Below are 13,409 nucleotides of genomic sequence, written 5' to 3'. Positions count from 1 at the left end.
CGTAACTCCTATAGATCTCGTATACGAAGCGTATACGAGACGCGGCTATAAATTCTTATAATTTTATCGTCTTCTAATAAAAGAATTTTTTAGTATCGTTCTTTTTAAATCTTATTATTTCTTTAGAAGGGCGGGCCGGGGCCGGCGGCGGAGCCGAGAGTAGGGATAGAATCTATTAATTAATAATATCTATACGTATTAACCCGTAATCTTAAGCCCGTTTTAGTAAGCGTATACGCGTCTACGGTAATATATAACTAAGAGAAATTTAGTACGCCCTTAATAGTAAGTAGTATTTAGAAATAGAAAAAATACGAATATCTAAAAAACGGTTAATTCGTATAATCGACTCTAAGTTTAGCGGGGATTAGAAATTTAAATATCTATTCTATAGTATTAAGAAGGGCGGGTCGGGGCCGGCGGCGAAGTCGAGGATAGAAGTAGAATCTATTAATTAATAATATCTATACGTATTAACCCGTAATCTTAAGCCTATTTTAGTAAGCGTATACGCGTCTATAATAATATATAACTAAGAGAAATTTAGTACATCCTTAATAGTAAGTAGTATTTAGAAATAGAAAAAATATAAGTATCTAAAAAACGGTTAACCCATATAGTCGACTCTAAGTTTAACGGAGATTAGAAATTTAAATATCTATTTTATAGTATTAGAATTAGCGTTATACTTTTTTAAATAGACTTTTAATATACCGCGTATTATATAAAGAGCTCGCGTTACGCTTTACTAGATATACTTTAGACTTTTATACGCTATATATTTATATTTACTTCTACTAAGCGTTACGTAAGAGTTACGCTTATATTAATTATAGTTAATATTTTAGTAGAGTATTATAAAGAATCGATAAACGAAATATTTAAAAATTTTAGTATTCGAAAATTTTAGTATTCTAAAATTTTAATATTTTAAAATTTTCGCTAAGTTTTACGGTTTTAGTTTCTACGCCTCTTTAAATCTAAATAACTTAAACTTATAATAAAACGCGGCTATAAATTCTTATATTAAAGCTAGAGATAAAGCTAAGAGTAAAAATAAAATTTATTAATTAATAATATTTATATATATTAATTTATAATCTTAAGTTTATTTTAGTAATTATATACGCGTTTAAAATAATAAAGAATTAAAAGAAATTTAATACGCTTTTAATACTAGATAGTATTTAAAAGTAGAAAAAATATAAATATTTAAAAAACTATTAACCCGTATAATCGACTCTAAGTTTAGCGGGAATTAGAAATCTAAATATCTATTCTATAGTATCTAGAAGTAAAGTAAAATAAATAAATAAATACCGGCGGTAGGGGCGGTAAGTATTACTACTAGTAATAACGGCGGTAAGTATTTACTACTACTACCGGCGGCGAGCACGTAACGGCGGCGGCTTTCGTCTCGCCAATCTATTAATAGTATATATTATAAGCAGTGGCGGCGGCGATTCCACACCGCTTGTCTGTCTTAACGAAGCCATGTACGCCACGGCGCGGATTCTTATCGACAGTCGGCTCAGACGGCTGCCATTTACCGCGCCATCGATTCGCGAGCATGTAAAGCGCATTATGCGGGAATCGAGCAATATTACTGACGCATCGCGCGTCTCTCACGCTCTCACCTTCCCGAGGTTCGTGGCCGGGTGCAAGGCGGTAGATACAGCAGCCCGAGAGACAATTGCCACCAGGCTTGCCCAGCAACGAGGGCTTCTACTCGACCCGCCCGGTTACCTTGTGAGCATCTTGAGGCGCGAGTGGAGTATCAGAGATGCGGTCCCTCGCCTGGACTAGGCTGCGTGGATGGTGGAAAGTAAGTCTATTAGACGTCGTTCATATTCGCTGTTAAAAGAGTCTTACTTAAATAAGCGGCTCTAGCGCACCTCTACCGCTAATTTTCACCTCAGGAATCTGCTTGACGAGGCTCTTCCACTCCCCCAGCTCCTTCGCGTCAATCCAGTTACCATGAATCTGCGCCTTAACATGAAGAGGTAGCTGTACTATGGCAACGGCCTTCTCGAACTCGCGTGTATCAATGATGACCAAGTCATTCCTGTTCTCTTTTTTCCTTTCGACCATGGCCATCAGCCACCCATCTCCCTCAGCGGCGTGGTCACTTCTCGGAATGAAAATCGGCTCTTGGACCAGCGAGTCGTCACCCGCATAGAAGAAACGAGTCTTCCCTGTGTCGTGGTTGTGCATTGCGAGCGCGTTGAGTCCGTGAAATATGTTCTTCCCGCCGTCGCTGCGCTCCGGCAGGAAGACATCTGCCCAGAAGATCTTGAACTGCTTCGCCATGAATCTCTCGTCGATGCGCGGGAACTCGGAGGGGATGTCCAGAATTATTTGCGGATCTGACACTTGTGTGTTGGTGGGCTTGCTAAGGTCGAGCTGCCAGCGAACAAAGTCTGCCTTTGCGTCAACAGCAGGCATGCGTCCATCGTCGGGCGGGAAGAACGGGAAAGCGTTTTCGTGGACACGGCTGGACTCAAAGAACAGCTTGGTGTTGCCGTCCTGCTCGACCTCCTCCCAGGCGCCGCCAGTGTGGATGGGCATGCAGTTTCTCCAGTGATATGTCCTCGTCTCTCCTTTGGCCCAACCTGGGGGCGTTTTCCCTCCCACTCTCCGTGGCACGACGATGAAGGTAGCCGGCCTGTCGTAGTTCCACGCCCAGTGCTGTTTCCCCCTCTTCATCCTCTCCACATCCGCCTCAAACGGCCACATCACCAGAATGACCCAGTTCTCGGTAATGGCACAGTCGTGAATGAAAGCACACCACGGGCTCTCAAGCCAGACGATGCTATCCTTGACCACATCGCCAGCTTGATCCAGCGCATACACCACCACATCCCTCGTGGCCAATCCCTTGGCCTCGTACCCAAACACCACCAGCTCCTTCTTCTCCGGATCCACCTTGGGATGAGCAGTGAACGCCTTCGCCTTGACCGCGCCCTCCCTCGCGCCGAACGGATCGTACCCGCGCGTGGCCAGCGTATCCGGATCCAAGCTGTACGGCAGCGCCACCTCCTTGAGCGCCAGCAGCTCGCCCGCCCACAGCACCATGTTCGTATTCGCGGTGCTGTCGACGGCCGCGCGCACGCAGGGGTGGTGCGTGAACGGGTTGCGGTACAGTCCGAACAGAGCCTCGCCGCGCCGGCGTTCGAGGCGGTACCGCTCCGTCTCGACGTACGCCATGCGCATGTCGACGCGCCCCGCTCGCACCCGGAAGGCGCTGACGCTGCCATCGCCGTCGATGGGCACGTTGGCCGGGTGCGGCGGCACGAACGGATCGCACATGACCCGGTAGAAGGTGCCGTCGATTTCGGCCGGGATGGTGCCCAGTACCGGCAGGTCAGCAATGGCGCCTTCGAGCCGGCAGGGCTGGTTGCTGCCCGCCAGGTCGAGGGCTTGCGGCCATTTTGAGGCGAGGTTGCCGTAGTTGGGGTGCTCGGCGTGTGTTGTGTCGGTGGTGGTGGCAGACATGGTGGTGGTGTTGGTGATGAAGAGTGTTGGTCGCGTGTCTTTTATACCATTTCAGGTTCGTGGCCGTCGGTGGCCATTGGCGGCAGTGCTATTGTAATGTGAATGCCGATGCCGCGGGGGTGTGGGGCGGTGTTCAATTACAAGCCTTGGCAATGGAGTGTTGATACCCGTTTGTGGAGTCGGCCTCGTGACCAGTAACAGCCGGATCGCTGCGGAAGCCTAAGGCACCCCATTCGCCCGGCACCCGATGGCGGCAATCCATGTGGGGAACTATGCGGGGGGTGAGTTTCTTCTAACTATGTAGAGCTTTGAGGATAGTACATATTGGCCGTTCTCTTAGTACCTATTGGCCGGGCTAAAGAAAGTACTAGGTACGCCTACGTTAATTCCAAACCTTCTTCTTACCCTTGCATCCCCGCCCACATTCCACCACCCTAAAGCAAACGTCTCCCCTTGGAACACTCTCCCCACCTCATCCCCCAGCCAATCCTTCCCTTCATCCCGCATCCTGCCTACCAACCCCTCGCTACCCTCCAAAGCCGCCAACCTCACCGCCAAACTCCCGGGATCCGCCGGCAATACCCTCGCACTCCCACCCATCCAGCAACTCACCGCCGCGGCCACCGCCATATGTAGGAGCAACACCTCCAGCAACCGCGTCGCCACACCACTTTGCACCAGCCTCCGCCTGCCCTTCCAATCCGTCATCATCGCATGCACCTCGTGCGCCGCCATGTCCGGCAGGGAGAAGCCGTTCCCCTCTACTTCCTGCTCAGATACCACGGGCAACTCGGCCCGATAATGTACATACGTGCAGCACCTGCGCCACGAGCTGCCTATATAGATGCTGCATGCGATCAATTAGCCTTGGCACGTTGTCCTCTCCCACCAAGTCCTCGATGGGCGTGCCCTCAGCACCATAGACGAGCGCGGCGAAGAAGGGGCTGATCCCTGGCGGCACGGTGATGTTCTTCGCGCGGAGAGCCGATCCTGCACCGACGAGCGGTAGGGTTACTGCGTAGGAGAATGGCGCGGTGGTGATGTTGTTATGGTCGAGAAGCAGTGGGCGCGCGGTCGACTCATCGGGGATGGGCGGTGCTGTCGTGTTGATTTCGAAGTTCTGTGTGGCAAAGATGGCTGTGTAAGCAAGCGCCTCGATATAGGGGGCGCAGTGCAGCAGCGCGAGGTCGTCCGTAGTGTTGGCTGTTTGGTGGCCGACGGCGAACCAGAGGTGCGGGCGGTTGTCGCCGCAGGCGTTGACCGCATCGCTGAGGGGCAAGTCGACGAGCTGGTCAACCTGGTCGGCGAAAAAGAAGGAGGTGCCGTCGGCTGGGGGGTCGAAGACGAAATTAACGGCGGCGGCATCATCCTTGCCGTCTAAAGGCGTGAAGAGGAGGCTTCTGTTACAGCCGGAGGGGATGGCGACTGGGATGATTAGCGCTCCATCACCGTGGAACAAGGATCTGCTGGTGCTGGCAGTCTTGAAGTGGCCATTGCGGTGCATGTGGCTGAGGGTGCAGTTCATGTTGGCGCGAATCCCGGGGATGCGGGAGTGCAGCTCTTGCCGCTGCTCCGCTGGAAATGGTATTCCGTTGTTCTTTTCGGTGAGGGTGAGATGGGGGAAGACGGCTTCGCTGTACGTCCATTGCGGGAAGGACGTATTGGCAAAGAAAACGAGGTCGGATATGCTCATGTGGAGACCCATGCCCCTGTTTGTGCTGTCCCACCAGGTTTTGCCCATGTTTCGGATGTCGAACCAGTCTTGGATTGTCAGAGTCATGTTTTGAGTTGATGGAACTTCTACGGGCGTGTAGAGGCTACTTGTAACGATGGTAAGCAATGGTGCCAGGAGGGAAGTGAGCATCGCTGCCGAAAGAGGCCAGTTTCCTTTTCGAAGAGTAATACAGAAACCCAGGAGCGTGATGTTGGCAAATGGATCAAACTCCATGGCGGAGACGCCTACTCCGCGTTTTCTCATCTCCTGGAACACGGCAAGAAGTCTCGCTGTGCTGTGCAGGGCACCGAAAAGCAATCCGACTATAACCATCGTGGCTGAAGGAACAAAGACCCAGGTGTACTTAGTATACCCATCGAGAGAAACATCCGCAATGCCGTCGTGGGCTAAGGATATCTGGTAAATTGTTTCGAGACTGGTTACGAGTAGCATGGGAACGGTGATCACCAGGATTCGGTACGCCAGATGGTCTGAAGCCGGTTGCCACAGCTTCAATCCATCACTGGCTCCTGATTGTTCGTTGACTGCGCTTGTGTGGTGCCCCGGCTCCGCGTGATGATTTCCTGGTTGACTTCCCTCGGGCCGCTCAACATGGATGGAGAGATCCCTGTTCCGTTGATTTGTAGGTGTACACCAGAACTTTAGCCCTCTCAATTTGTGGGCCAGTGTCTTTTCTCCCATCCTTCCACTTCCTTCCAGTACTTGGGCCGGGGAAGGGTTACGTGAAAGAAGCAGAGCAAGTGACATAAGGCATGCCGGCGATTCTGGAAGAGAGATGCGGTCGAGAAAGCAAAGGGCGAAGCTGCCAAGGCACAGGAGTATCCAGAAACACTCCATCAACCTCAGAGAGAGAGCCTGGACACAGAGGCGGGGGAGTACTTGGGTGGCATTTCCGGCAACAGCACGATGGTCGGGGGTCGTTTTCCCGTTCTTGGCCCATTGAGGAAGGAAGGAGCGAAAAACGTTTTGCGATGCCAGGCTCAGCAGAGTTTCGTTGGTCCAAGCTGTAACTTCCGGTTGCGGCATTGTCTCGTTCACCAGACTCAGCCAGGTACTTATGTTGGATGCAAAAGGGCTGTTTATGGCTTCTCGTGTCTCATCACTCTCGATGGAAGAGACCACATTGTCGATTATAGCTTCCGGATTAACCCCCAAGGGCAACGGCTCCTGCGTAGCATCCGAAACGCTGAGTCGATCTTCGGTGCCGGCGTTTGCTGTATCGTTCGAGACCGTCTGTCGAGTTAATAAAAAAGCTGGTTTGCATATTATACCCTGGAGTTTCTTGAGGTATACCGGTGACGTGGCAGTGTGTATCTAACCTGTTTCATAGTAGGACGAGCTCAAATATATAAGCAATCGCGCATCCGGCTCCGTGGGTGAAAATTTTGAGCATTCGACCTTTCGAACACTCGCCGTCCATCCTTCACCAGTGATTGGAAAGGGGTAGTGTCGTAGCTGGCATGTCCCCGACGAAATGTTCATGTTGTGAAAAGTTGTTCCATTTCCCGCCACGCTCAGGGTCGGGGTAGGATCAGCATCTTTCCAACTGAGTGGCTCGCATTCCCGGGGTTCGGCGGAGAAGACGTCGTCGTTGGCAGATACCGTCTCGTTCGTTACTGAGATCTAGCAGTTGAAAACCGTCGCTGCAAGGTATGAGGCTCTCTTACTTGGAAGGAGTGTAAAGCTTTGCGTGGCGAAGTCTGCTGTCGTCCCGTGCGGGAGCGGAACTTGATAATGAACCATGGCCTAATAGTTTGATGCCACCAGGGTATCTGACGTGTCAATCTGTCCTTGGAAGTCGAACCTGTCGAGAAGTATTGTATCCACCTGGCGCCCAATACTTCTGTATTCCACGCTCAAAAGTGCCGTGGAGGAGATGGTCAAGAGCTGGAGCAGGGTGGTACCCAAAATTCCCACTGAGACGAAGAAATGACATCATCTCCACCCATGGCATTAACTGCTTGGTGCAATACTCCACCTGTCCCCATACAGCTGCCATGATAGTAAGGACTGAGTAACGTCAGATATTGCACGTCTCGAAATGACTCTTAAAAACATACCGGATGTCGGTCCATACTTCCAGAGATAGTAGTGGTTCTCGGAGACCGTAGCCAGTCCGTTGTTTTGGCGAGAGTATATGTCCATAGTCTCGAGTGCAGTGATCATCAAAATACACAGGATAGCAGCCCCGAGATGGAAACTTCGGCGGAGAAAAAATGGTCTCCAAAGGCACTTCGAAACTTCACTCATCGTTACCCGGACTTTCCAGCGGGCTTGCCACGGATGTGCCCCCCGGGACATCTGTGTTAAACACTTGCTGTGGGCTGTGTGTGCTTTGGGTTGATATTTAAGGAGGATCGTGGATAGAGCTTATGAATGAAATCGAACTTGCAAGGGCCGAGCTGGACGGCCGGACGCTGCTATTGTCCATGCCCCCAGTCCGGCTCTGCAAGTAGGTGGATGATGCATCGGAGTGGTAATGGAGCTTGGTCAAAAATGCGAGACAAAGCATCTTTGAATACTTGAACTATTGGAAAATTTCATCAGGACGTCATGTGTCGGATGGGTCATATATTTTTATCCGCTGTCGGCTGTGCTGCAAGGCTCAAACGGCTGCCTGTTATGCAGTGTAATGTACGCCTGCTCAGCCTACTTGAGGTTGTGATCCTTTTGACATAATAATAGCATTCCTGAGCACGACACACGTACGAGTTCAATAGCAAATCTAGATGCTCTTTGGTCTAGCAAGCACTTTGGTCTTGTGTCGGGTACGATTTCCGCCGTAGCTGATATGGAGGGTACCGGCGGCGTCCTGAATTTTCGAAAATCACGTCACAAAGTTCTCCCTTGCATACTCACCTGCATGCCTAGCGCGTACCTCCTCCAGGCAGGATGTTCTTGGGCTGTTTGATACAAATGCGGAGCACAAACGCGCGCGATCAAGCAAGGTGACCACAGCTTTCAAAGGGCGAGCTGAATGCTTTCCTCCCAGCGTTGCGACCATAGGTAGCTCAATCGCGTCAGCCACGCCGCACGCCCCCTAGGTGCGACCGCGAGCTTTCAGCTGGTCGCAAAGTCAAGCCGCCGCAGCATTATTAATTCTCATTATACCTCCGTGGCAAAGAATGTCTCGTGGCTGTTACTAAATCAAGAAAGCACAAGGGAAACAACAGGCAAGATCGCAGCCTTGCGCAGGTTTCACATCCCGTATCTTTGCCAGTACTCCTGTTTTCGATCACCCCGCATCGTGCTGGCATCCCCGCACTCCCCCCGCTCTCGGGATTTGCTCCCCTCATAGTCCTAATTGTTTTAACCAAGCAGTCGCAACACACTCTTATAAGACGTTTATCGCGCCAGGCATCAGAACGGCATGCGTCGTGGTCAATACTCCGGTTAAACTCGCCCAGGTCACCTTCGAGCTTCACGCTGTAGGAGAGCGAGAGAGTTGATGGAAACCCCAACACCATGGTCTCTGTTCTATACACCATCCAGTTCACGACAGCTCCAGGTCGCAACGTAGAGGCTCCTTGTAGCCGAACCGTTTTCTTGCCATTGAGCGTCAAGTACAGAGACAGTAAATCCTAACCACCTACGTACGAGCGAAGCGAAAATAAGGATCCACCGTCTCCACAGGCATATATCCAGCAGGGCCAGGTCACAACCAGGAAAGAATTGGAGTCAGTCATCCTTCGAGTGCGATAGAATCCCTTCACCAGCTGGCGCCAGCAACTTCACTTGGACACACGACATGTCTGAACTTCGAGTCTGTGATACGCCATTGGTTGAGCCAACTATGACTGAATATCAAGTGAATGCGGCGTTTGTTGAGCATGGTGGTGGCCTTCATTTGTGTGATGACTAGGCAGTTTTACAAGAAACACGATCGTCTGATCCAGCAAAAACTTTCTGGTATTCCATATCGTTCATTGAGTCAAGAGACACATTGCGGCCCAGATTGAAGGGCTTAGAAGCGTTGCAAAGACGGCCGTAACTCGCCCAGCAAGTGGTAAGGCTCCGATTCCACGTCACGGGATCAAACGTGTGGTTCGATAAGATCGTTTGGGGTCTCCCTCCCTTGACAATTAAGGACGGGTGCTTCTACGGTATTATTGCTGATGCTTTTCCTCCTCCTTTGGAAAGTGGTGGCTGTTGTGTGCGATGCTTTGCAATTGGTGTCGGAAGGACCCAGGTGACCGCCGAGACAAGATTGGATAGCCTGAAGGATCTCACCCCCGGCACCATGTCCAACCGCACCGTCGCCCGCGGTGCCATCCAGATGGACCGGCCCGTCAGCGCCGCGAAGCTGCGATCGCTCACAGTCGACAGCCCCGCGCAGCGTATGCTGGAGCTGCCCCGGCCGCGCGTCCTAGTTGGACGCCGCTTCTACAACGCTGACATCTACACTGGTAGGCAGTCCCCGATGGCGACGGCAGCAGCGGGCTAGGAAGTGGCGCGCTGAGCCGCCCTGCGCCATGGTGGGTGAGTGGTTATTACTCGGCATCCACGGGGACAAGGTGGCGGCACAGCACTCTGTGGTGGTTGATGACATGCACTCGACTGCGCCTTCGTACAGCCCGGTGTAGGCTCAGCCTGACCACTTCTGGCGACACCCCACGTCCGGCGTAGCCAACACAGAGTAAGGATCGAAAGTCGCGTGGAGACGACGCCGTAATTAGCAATGACGGCGTTGTTAGAAGCCTATCGGGACTGCTTATGGCTTTGGTTCCCTGCATTACTACTGGGGTTACTTTCAGCTGAAACACCCCTACAAAACGGAAAGCCGCAGCATTTTCGAGGCAGAAATGCGCCATTTTCCCAATTCTTGGGTGCATGCATATACGAACACATATATTGCAAGCCGGGGTAGACTCCAATAGCTGCTTAGATTACGGCGCCATGAGGAATCCTTTTGCGAATTGCGTAGGCAGAGTGCAACTATGACAGCCTTCTTTAAACTATTATTATGGCTTTTTCTTTTTCGTCCGCAATCTGATTGGAAGACATATAAATAGGGCTCGAGCAGAGTTTTCATTTCTCTATAATATTCTCTCCGACTGTTTTCTACCTTTCCGATCGATATGGACTCATACGTTCACACTCGACATCCTGAAGAGGGCCCTGCCATAGAGATGAATGCAATAGCGTATGATTCCCCCACAGCTGATTTGGATACCTCCCCGCTAGCCAGTCAGCCCGTAGCGCACCATGATTCCATATCCAACCACAGTGAAAACGAGAGACTTCTTGACAATGATACACTGTAAGAATCCAATTCGAATCTCCGCGTTTAAGCATCAATTCAGACTTCTAACGAAACAAGTCCTCGTTACGCTCAGACGAAGTTTCTCTCGAGGTACATTCCCGAGGCCGACCCGAACCACGAACGCGCCCAGACCTTTCGAGTAAAGATGGCGAAACGATCGATGATGTTGTACATCCAACAAGGTCTTGCGTACACAGTCGTCCTTGCGAATATTAGCTTCACGATATGGGCCTTTGCTGAGCACAGGCCTGTGCGAGGAATCGGGACTCTTATGACGGGAGACTGCACAGTTATTTCACGACTGAATGCTGGATTGCATCTGCTCCTGAATATTGTCTCATCACTCTTTCTAGGAGCCGGGAACTACTGCATGCAAATACTCGTGGCCCCATCTCGGGCAGAGATAGATGCGGCGCATCGGAAAAGTAATGCTCTCGACGTTGGGATTCCCAGCTTCCATAACTTCCGTGCGATTGCAAGAGCGCGCGCCTCGCTGTGGTTGGGGATTGGGATAACTGCAACAGCACTCCACCTCTTGTTAGTACTATCTATTCCTTGGGCACTGCATCAACTGACATTCGGAACAGTTGGAACTCCGCGATTTTCGCATCGATTCCTTTCACAGTGTTTCCTGTAGCTATCGTCACCGCCGACTTTCTCACCTCCGTGGATGATTGGAGTGTGACCCATCCGATTCCGGAGTCCTCGGATTACTTCGATCGGAGATGGTCCATATACGACCTGCATTTGGCAGGCCAGGGTTTCACGCATCTCAACAATACGCAATGCATACAACAATACCTAGATCCTCTTAACTCGACTGCCGACCTCATACTTGTTTCCAAGGATACGGCAGAACAAAACAATGGTTCGTCGCTCCTACACGGGTGGATTAGCGGTAGTGACTTCGTGCACTGGCAGTCAGCCACTAGATGGGTGTGCGTAGCCCACGAAGACTATAACTGGAACCACTACTGCTCGCAGGACGACATCTCGCAGTATGCAGATAGCTGGAAAGTTCCCTCATTTAATAAAACTTGGGCACCGATTGAGTACTGCTTGGCTGGGCCATCGGGTAACAATGCAGAAAGATGTGGGTTTCATTACAGTGCTGTCATCTTGGTCCTTGTCTGCGTTCTCACCCTTATCGAAAGTATCTTCATCACATGGACTGCGAAGAGACACGATTCGCCCACTATGGTCACGACCGGAGATGCAATAGCGGAATTTCTCAAACGGCCTGAACACGGAAACGACACTCTTCTCAGCTCAAGAACGATCCAGGAGACGAGAGCAGATACCGGAATGAATACGGCTGTGTGGAGGAGTCGGAACAATGACATCGCTCGATGGTTTCATGCCGTCGATGGTTCATCTTGGTTTGTTGCAATGTTTCTGTAACTACCCACTCATCCATCATCTATTGAAACAGGCTGACATATGATAACCCACCAGTTCTGCAGGCGCACTTCTTATCGGTGTGGTCTGTTTTATCCAAGCTGTGCTGTTCTTCAGATTTCAATCTCTATCCATATCGCTTCCATCACTGTGGCGCTACGGCTTCGGCAAGGTCAACCCCTTTGGCCTAGTGAGCGGCAAGCTAGCGCGCGCAGCGGGCACCGCAGGGCTCCTATCTCGCATATTGTTCGCAAACAGCTTCCAGCTGCTTGTATCTCTGTGCTACCTCTTCTTGAACCGCCTTCTTACCGCCCAAGTAGCAACTGCCGAGTTGTTCCGCTTTCTGAAGAAAAAGAAGCCCCTCCGCGTGTCTTCCCCAGAGGGCATGCAGCGATCCTCCTACATGCTCTCGCTACCGTGGCGCTTTGCCGCACCCGCTGTCGCCGCATTCATCTTGCTGCACTGGCTCGTCTCGGGAAGCGTCTTCGTCGTGCAAACGAGTGCCTATAGCTCCGGCCCCGATGGACAGAGGATCTACAAGTCCGACGCATCCCGTATCGGCTTCTCTCCGATTGGCATCCTGTTCGCAGTGTGCGTCGGAGTAGTAGTGTTAGTTGTTCTTATCAGCAACAGTTTCAGGACGTATGGGGACGTTCCCAAGAGCTTGGTTCTCTTTGCCACGAATAGCAGGGAAATTAGCACCTTTTGCACGCCTAGCAGCGAGGATACTGATGCATGGCTGTTTCCCGTAAGCTTTGGTATTGTGTCCGACAGTGAAGGAGAAAGGGTGACTTTTTCTAGTGACGTGTATTTATTACATCCGCTTGAGGGTAATAGGGAGGTTTAGCAACCGCCTTATCAATCTCGATCTCACGCGCGGACGCGATCCACTGCAGCGTATCCATTTGGAGATCTCGCGTGTGGACTTACGAAGAGGCTGCCCTCAATGGATACATTCGCTTTACTGTGGACAATTCATGTTTCTCATTCTGCACCGAGGGTGGACTTTGACTTTTCCGAGATTGACGCACGGATGTCTCTGGTCGAACGGCAACTTCTCCGTATCTGTTCGGAAAGGTACTGTGATCTCGTCTAGGACCATCTCGCAAGCTTCTGTATTGCGATTTGCGAGCAATCCTGCGAGATTTTTCGTGTGAATGATTACATCGGCCTTGACACCTCTCAAGTCTTCCAGGCTCTAGTAGAAGACAGAATGCCGATCCCCTTATCACTGCTTCACGCCATCCCACCAGAGATAATGTTCGCATCCAGACCTCATCTTGAGTAGAAAGGCTACCGATGCGCACCAAAGTCATTCTTGAGTCCGTTTGGACTTCAAAAATACCTTCAAGTCGTCATGCCCCGGGTTTACATCCCAGAGGGACCTCGGTCCAACGAAGGAATACCTGTTCCCAAACCTTCATCCACCTCCAACGTGTTGGCCTTTCTGTTTTTCTTCCGGGTGTCCAACTCAAACGCCATCCTCCCATGACTGACCCGCTGCTGTTCTCAATCGAG

At 51.0% G+C, this 13,409-nt stretch overlaps 3 protein-coding genes across 3 annotated transcripts; 1 reads left to right on the top strand and 2 right to left on the bottom strand.

Moving 5' to 3' along the window:
- Positions 1–1,872: 1,872 nt before the first annotated feature.
- BKCO1_9000192 (isoeugenol monooxygenase) lies at positions 1,873–3,495 on the bottom strand (the record flags this gene model as incomplete). Its single annotated transcript, XM_020279839.1, has 1 exon — positions 1,873–3,495. The coding sequence occupies one exon, from the start codon at positions 3,493–3,495 to the stop codon at positions 1,873–1,875; it is 1,623 nt and encodes a 540-aa protein (XP_020133022.1).
- A 526-nt stretch (positions 3,496–4,021) lies between these two features.
- BKCO1_9000191 (uncharacterized protein) lies at positions 4,022–7,375 on the bottom strand (the record flags this gene model as incomplete). Its single annotated transcript, XM_020279838.1, has 6 exons — positions 4,022–4,183; positions 4,307–6,444; positions 6,550–6,846; positions 6,898–6,976; positions 7,035–7,240; positions 7,291–7,375. The coding sequence occupies 6 exons, from the start codon at positions 7,373–7,375 to the stop codon at positions 4,022–4,024; spliced, it is 2,967 nt and encodes a 988-aa protein (XP_020133021.1).
- A 2,933-nt stretch (positions 7,376–10,308) lies between these two features.
- On the top strand, positions 10,309–12,738 carry BKCO1_9000190 (uncharacterized protein; the record flags this gene model as incomplete). The annotated part of the gene is made up of 4 exons (XM_020279837.1): positions 10,309–10,490; positions 10,551–11,030; positions 11,081–11,872; positions 11,949–12,738. 4 exons carry the CDS (start codon positions 10,309–10,311, stop codon positions 12,736–12,738), a joined length of 2,244 nt encoding a protein of 747 aa, XP_020133020.1.
- Positions 12,739–13,409: the final 671 nt, after the last annotated feature.

Source organism: Diplodia corticola (genome assembly GCF_001883845.1).
Source record: "Diplodia corticola strain CBS 112549 chromosome Unknown scaffold9, whole genome shotgun sequence".
Taxonomy (NCBI): domain Eukaryota; kingdom Fungi; phylum Ascomycota; class Dothideomycetes; order Botryosphaeriales; family Botryosphaeriaceae; genus Diplodia; species Diplodia corticola.
Note: the sequence above shows the minus strand (reverse complement) of the source record. Positions and strands in the feature narration are given on the sequence as shown.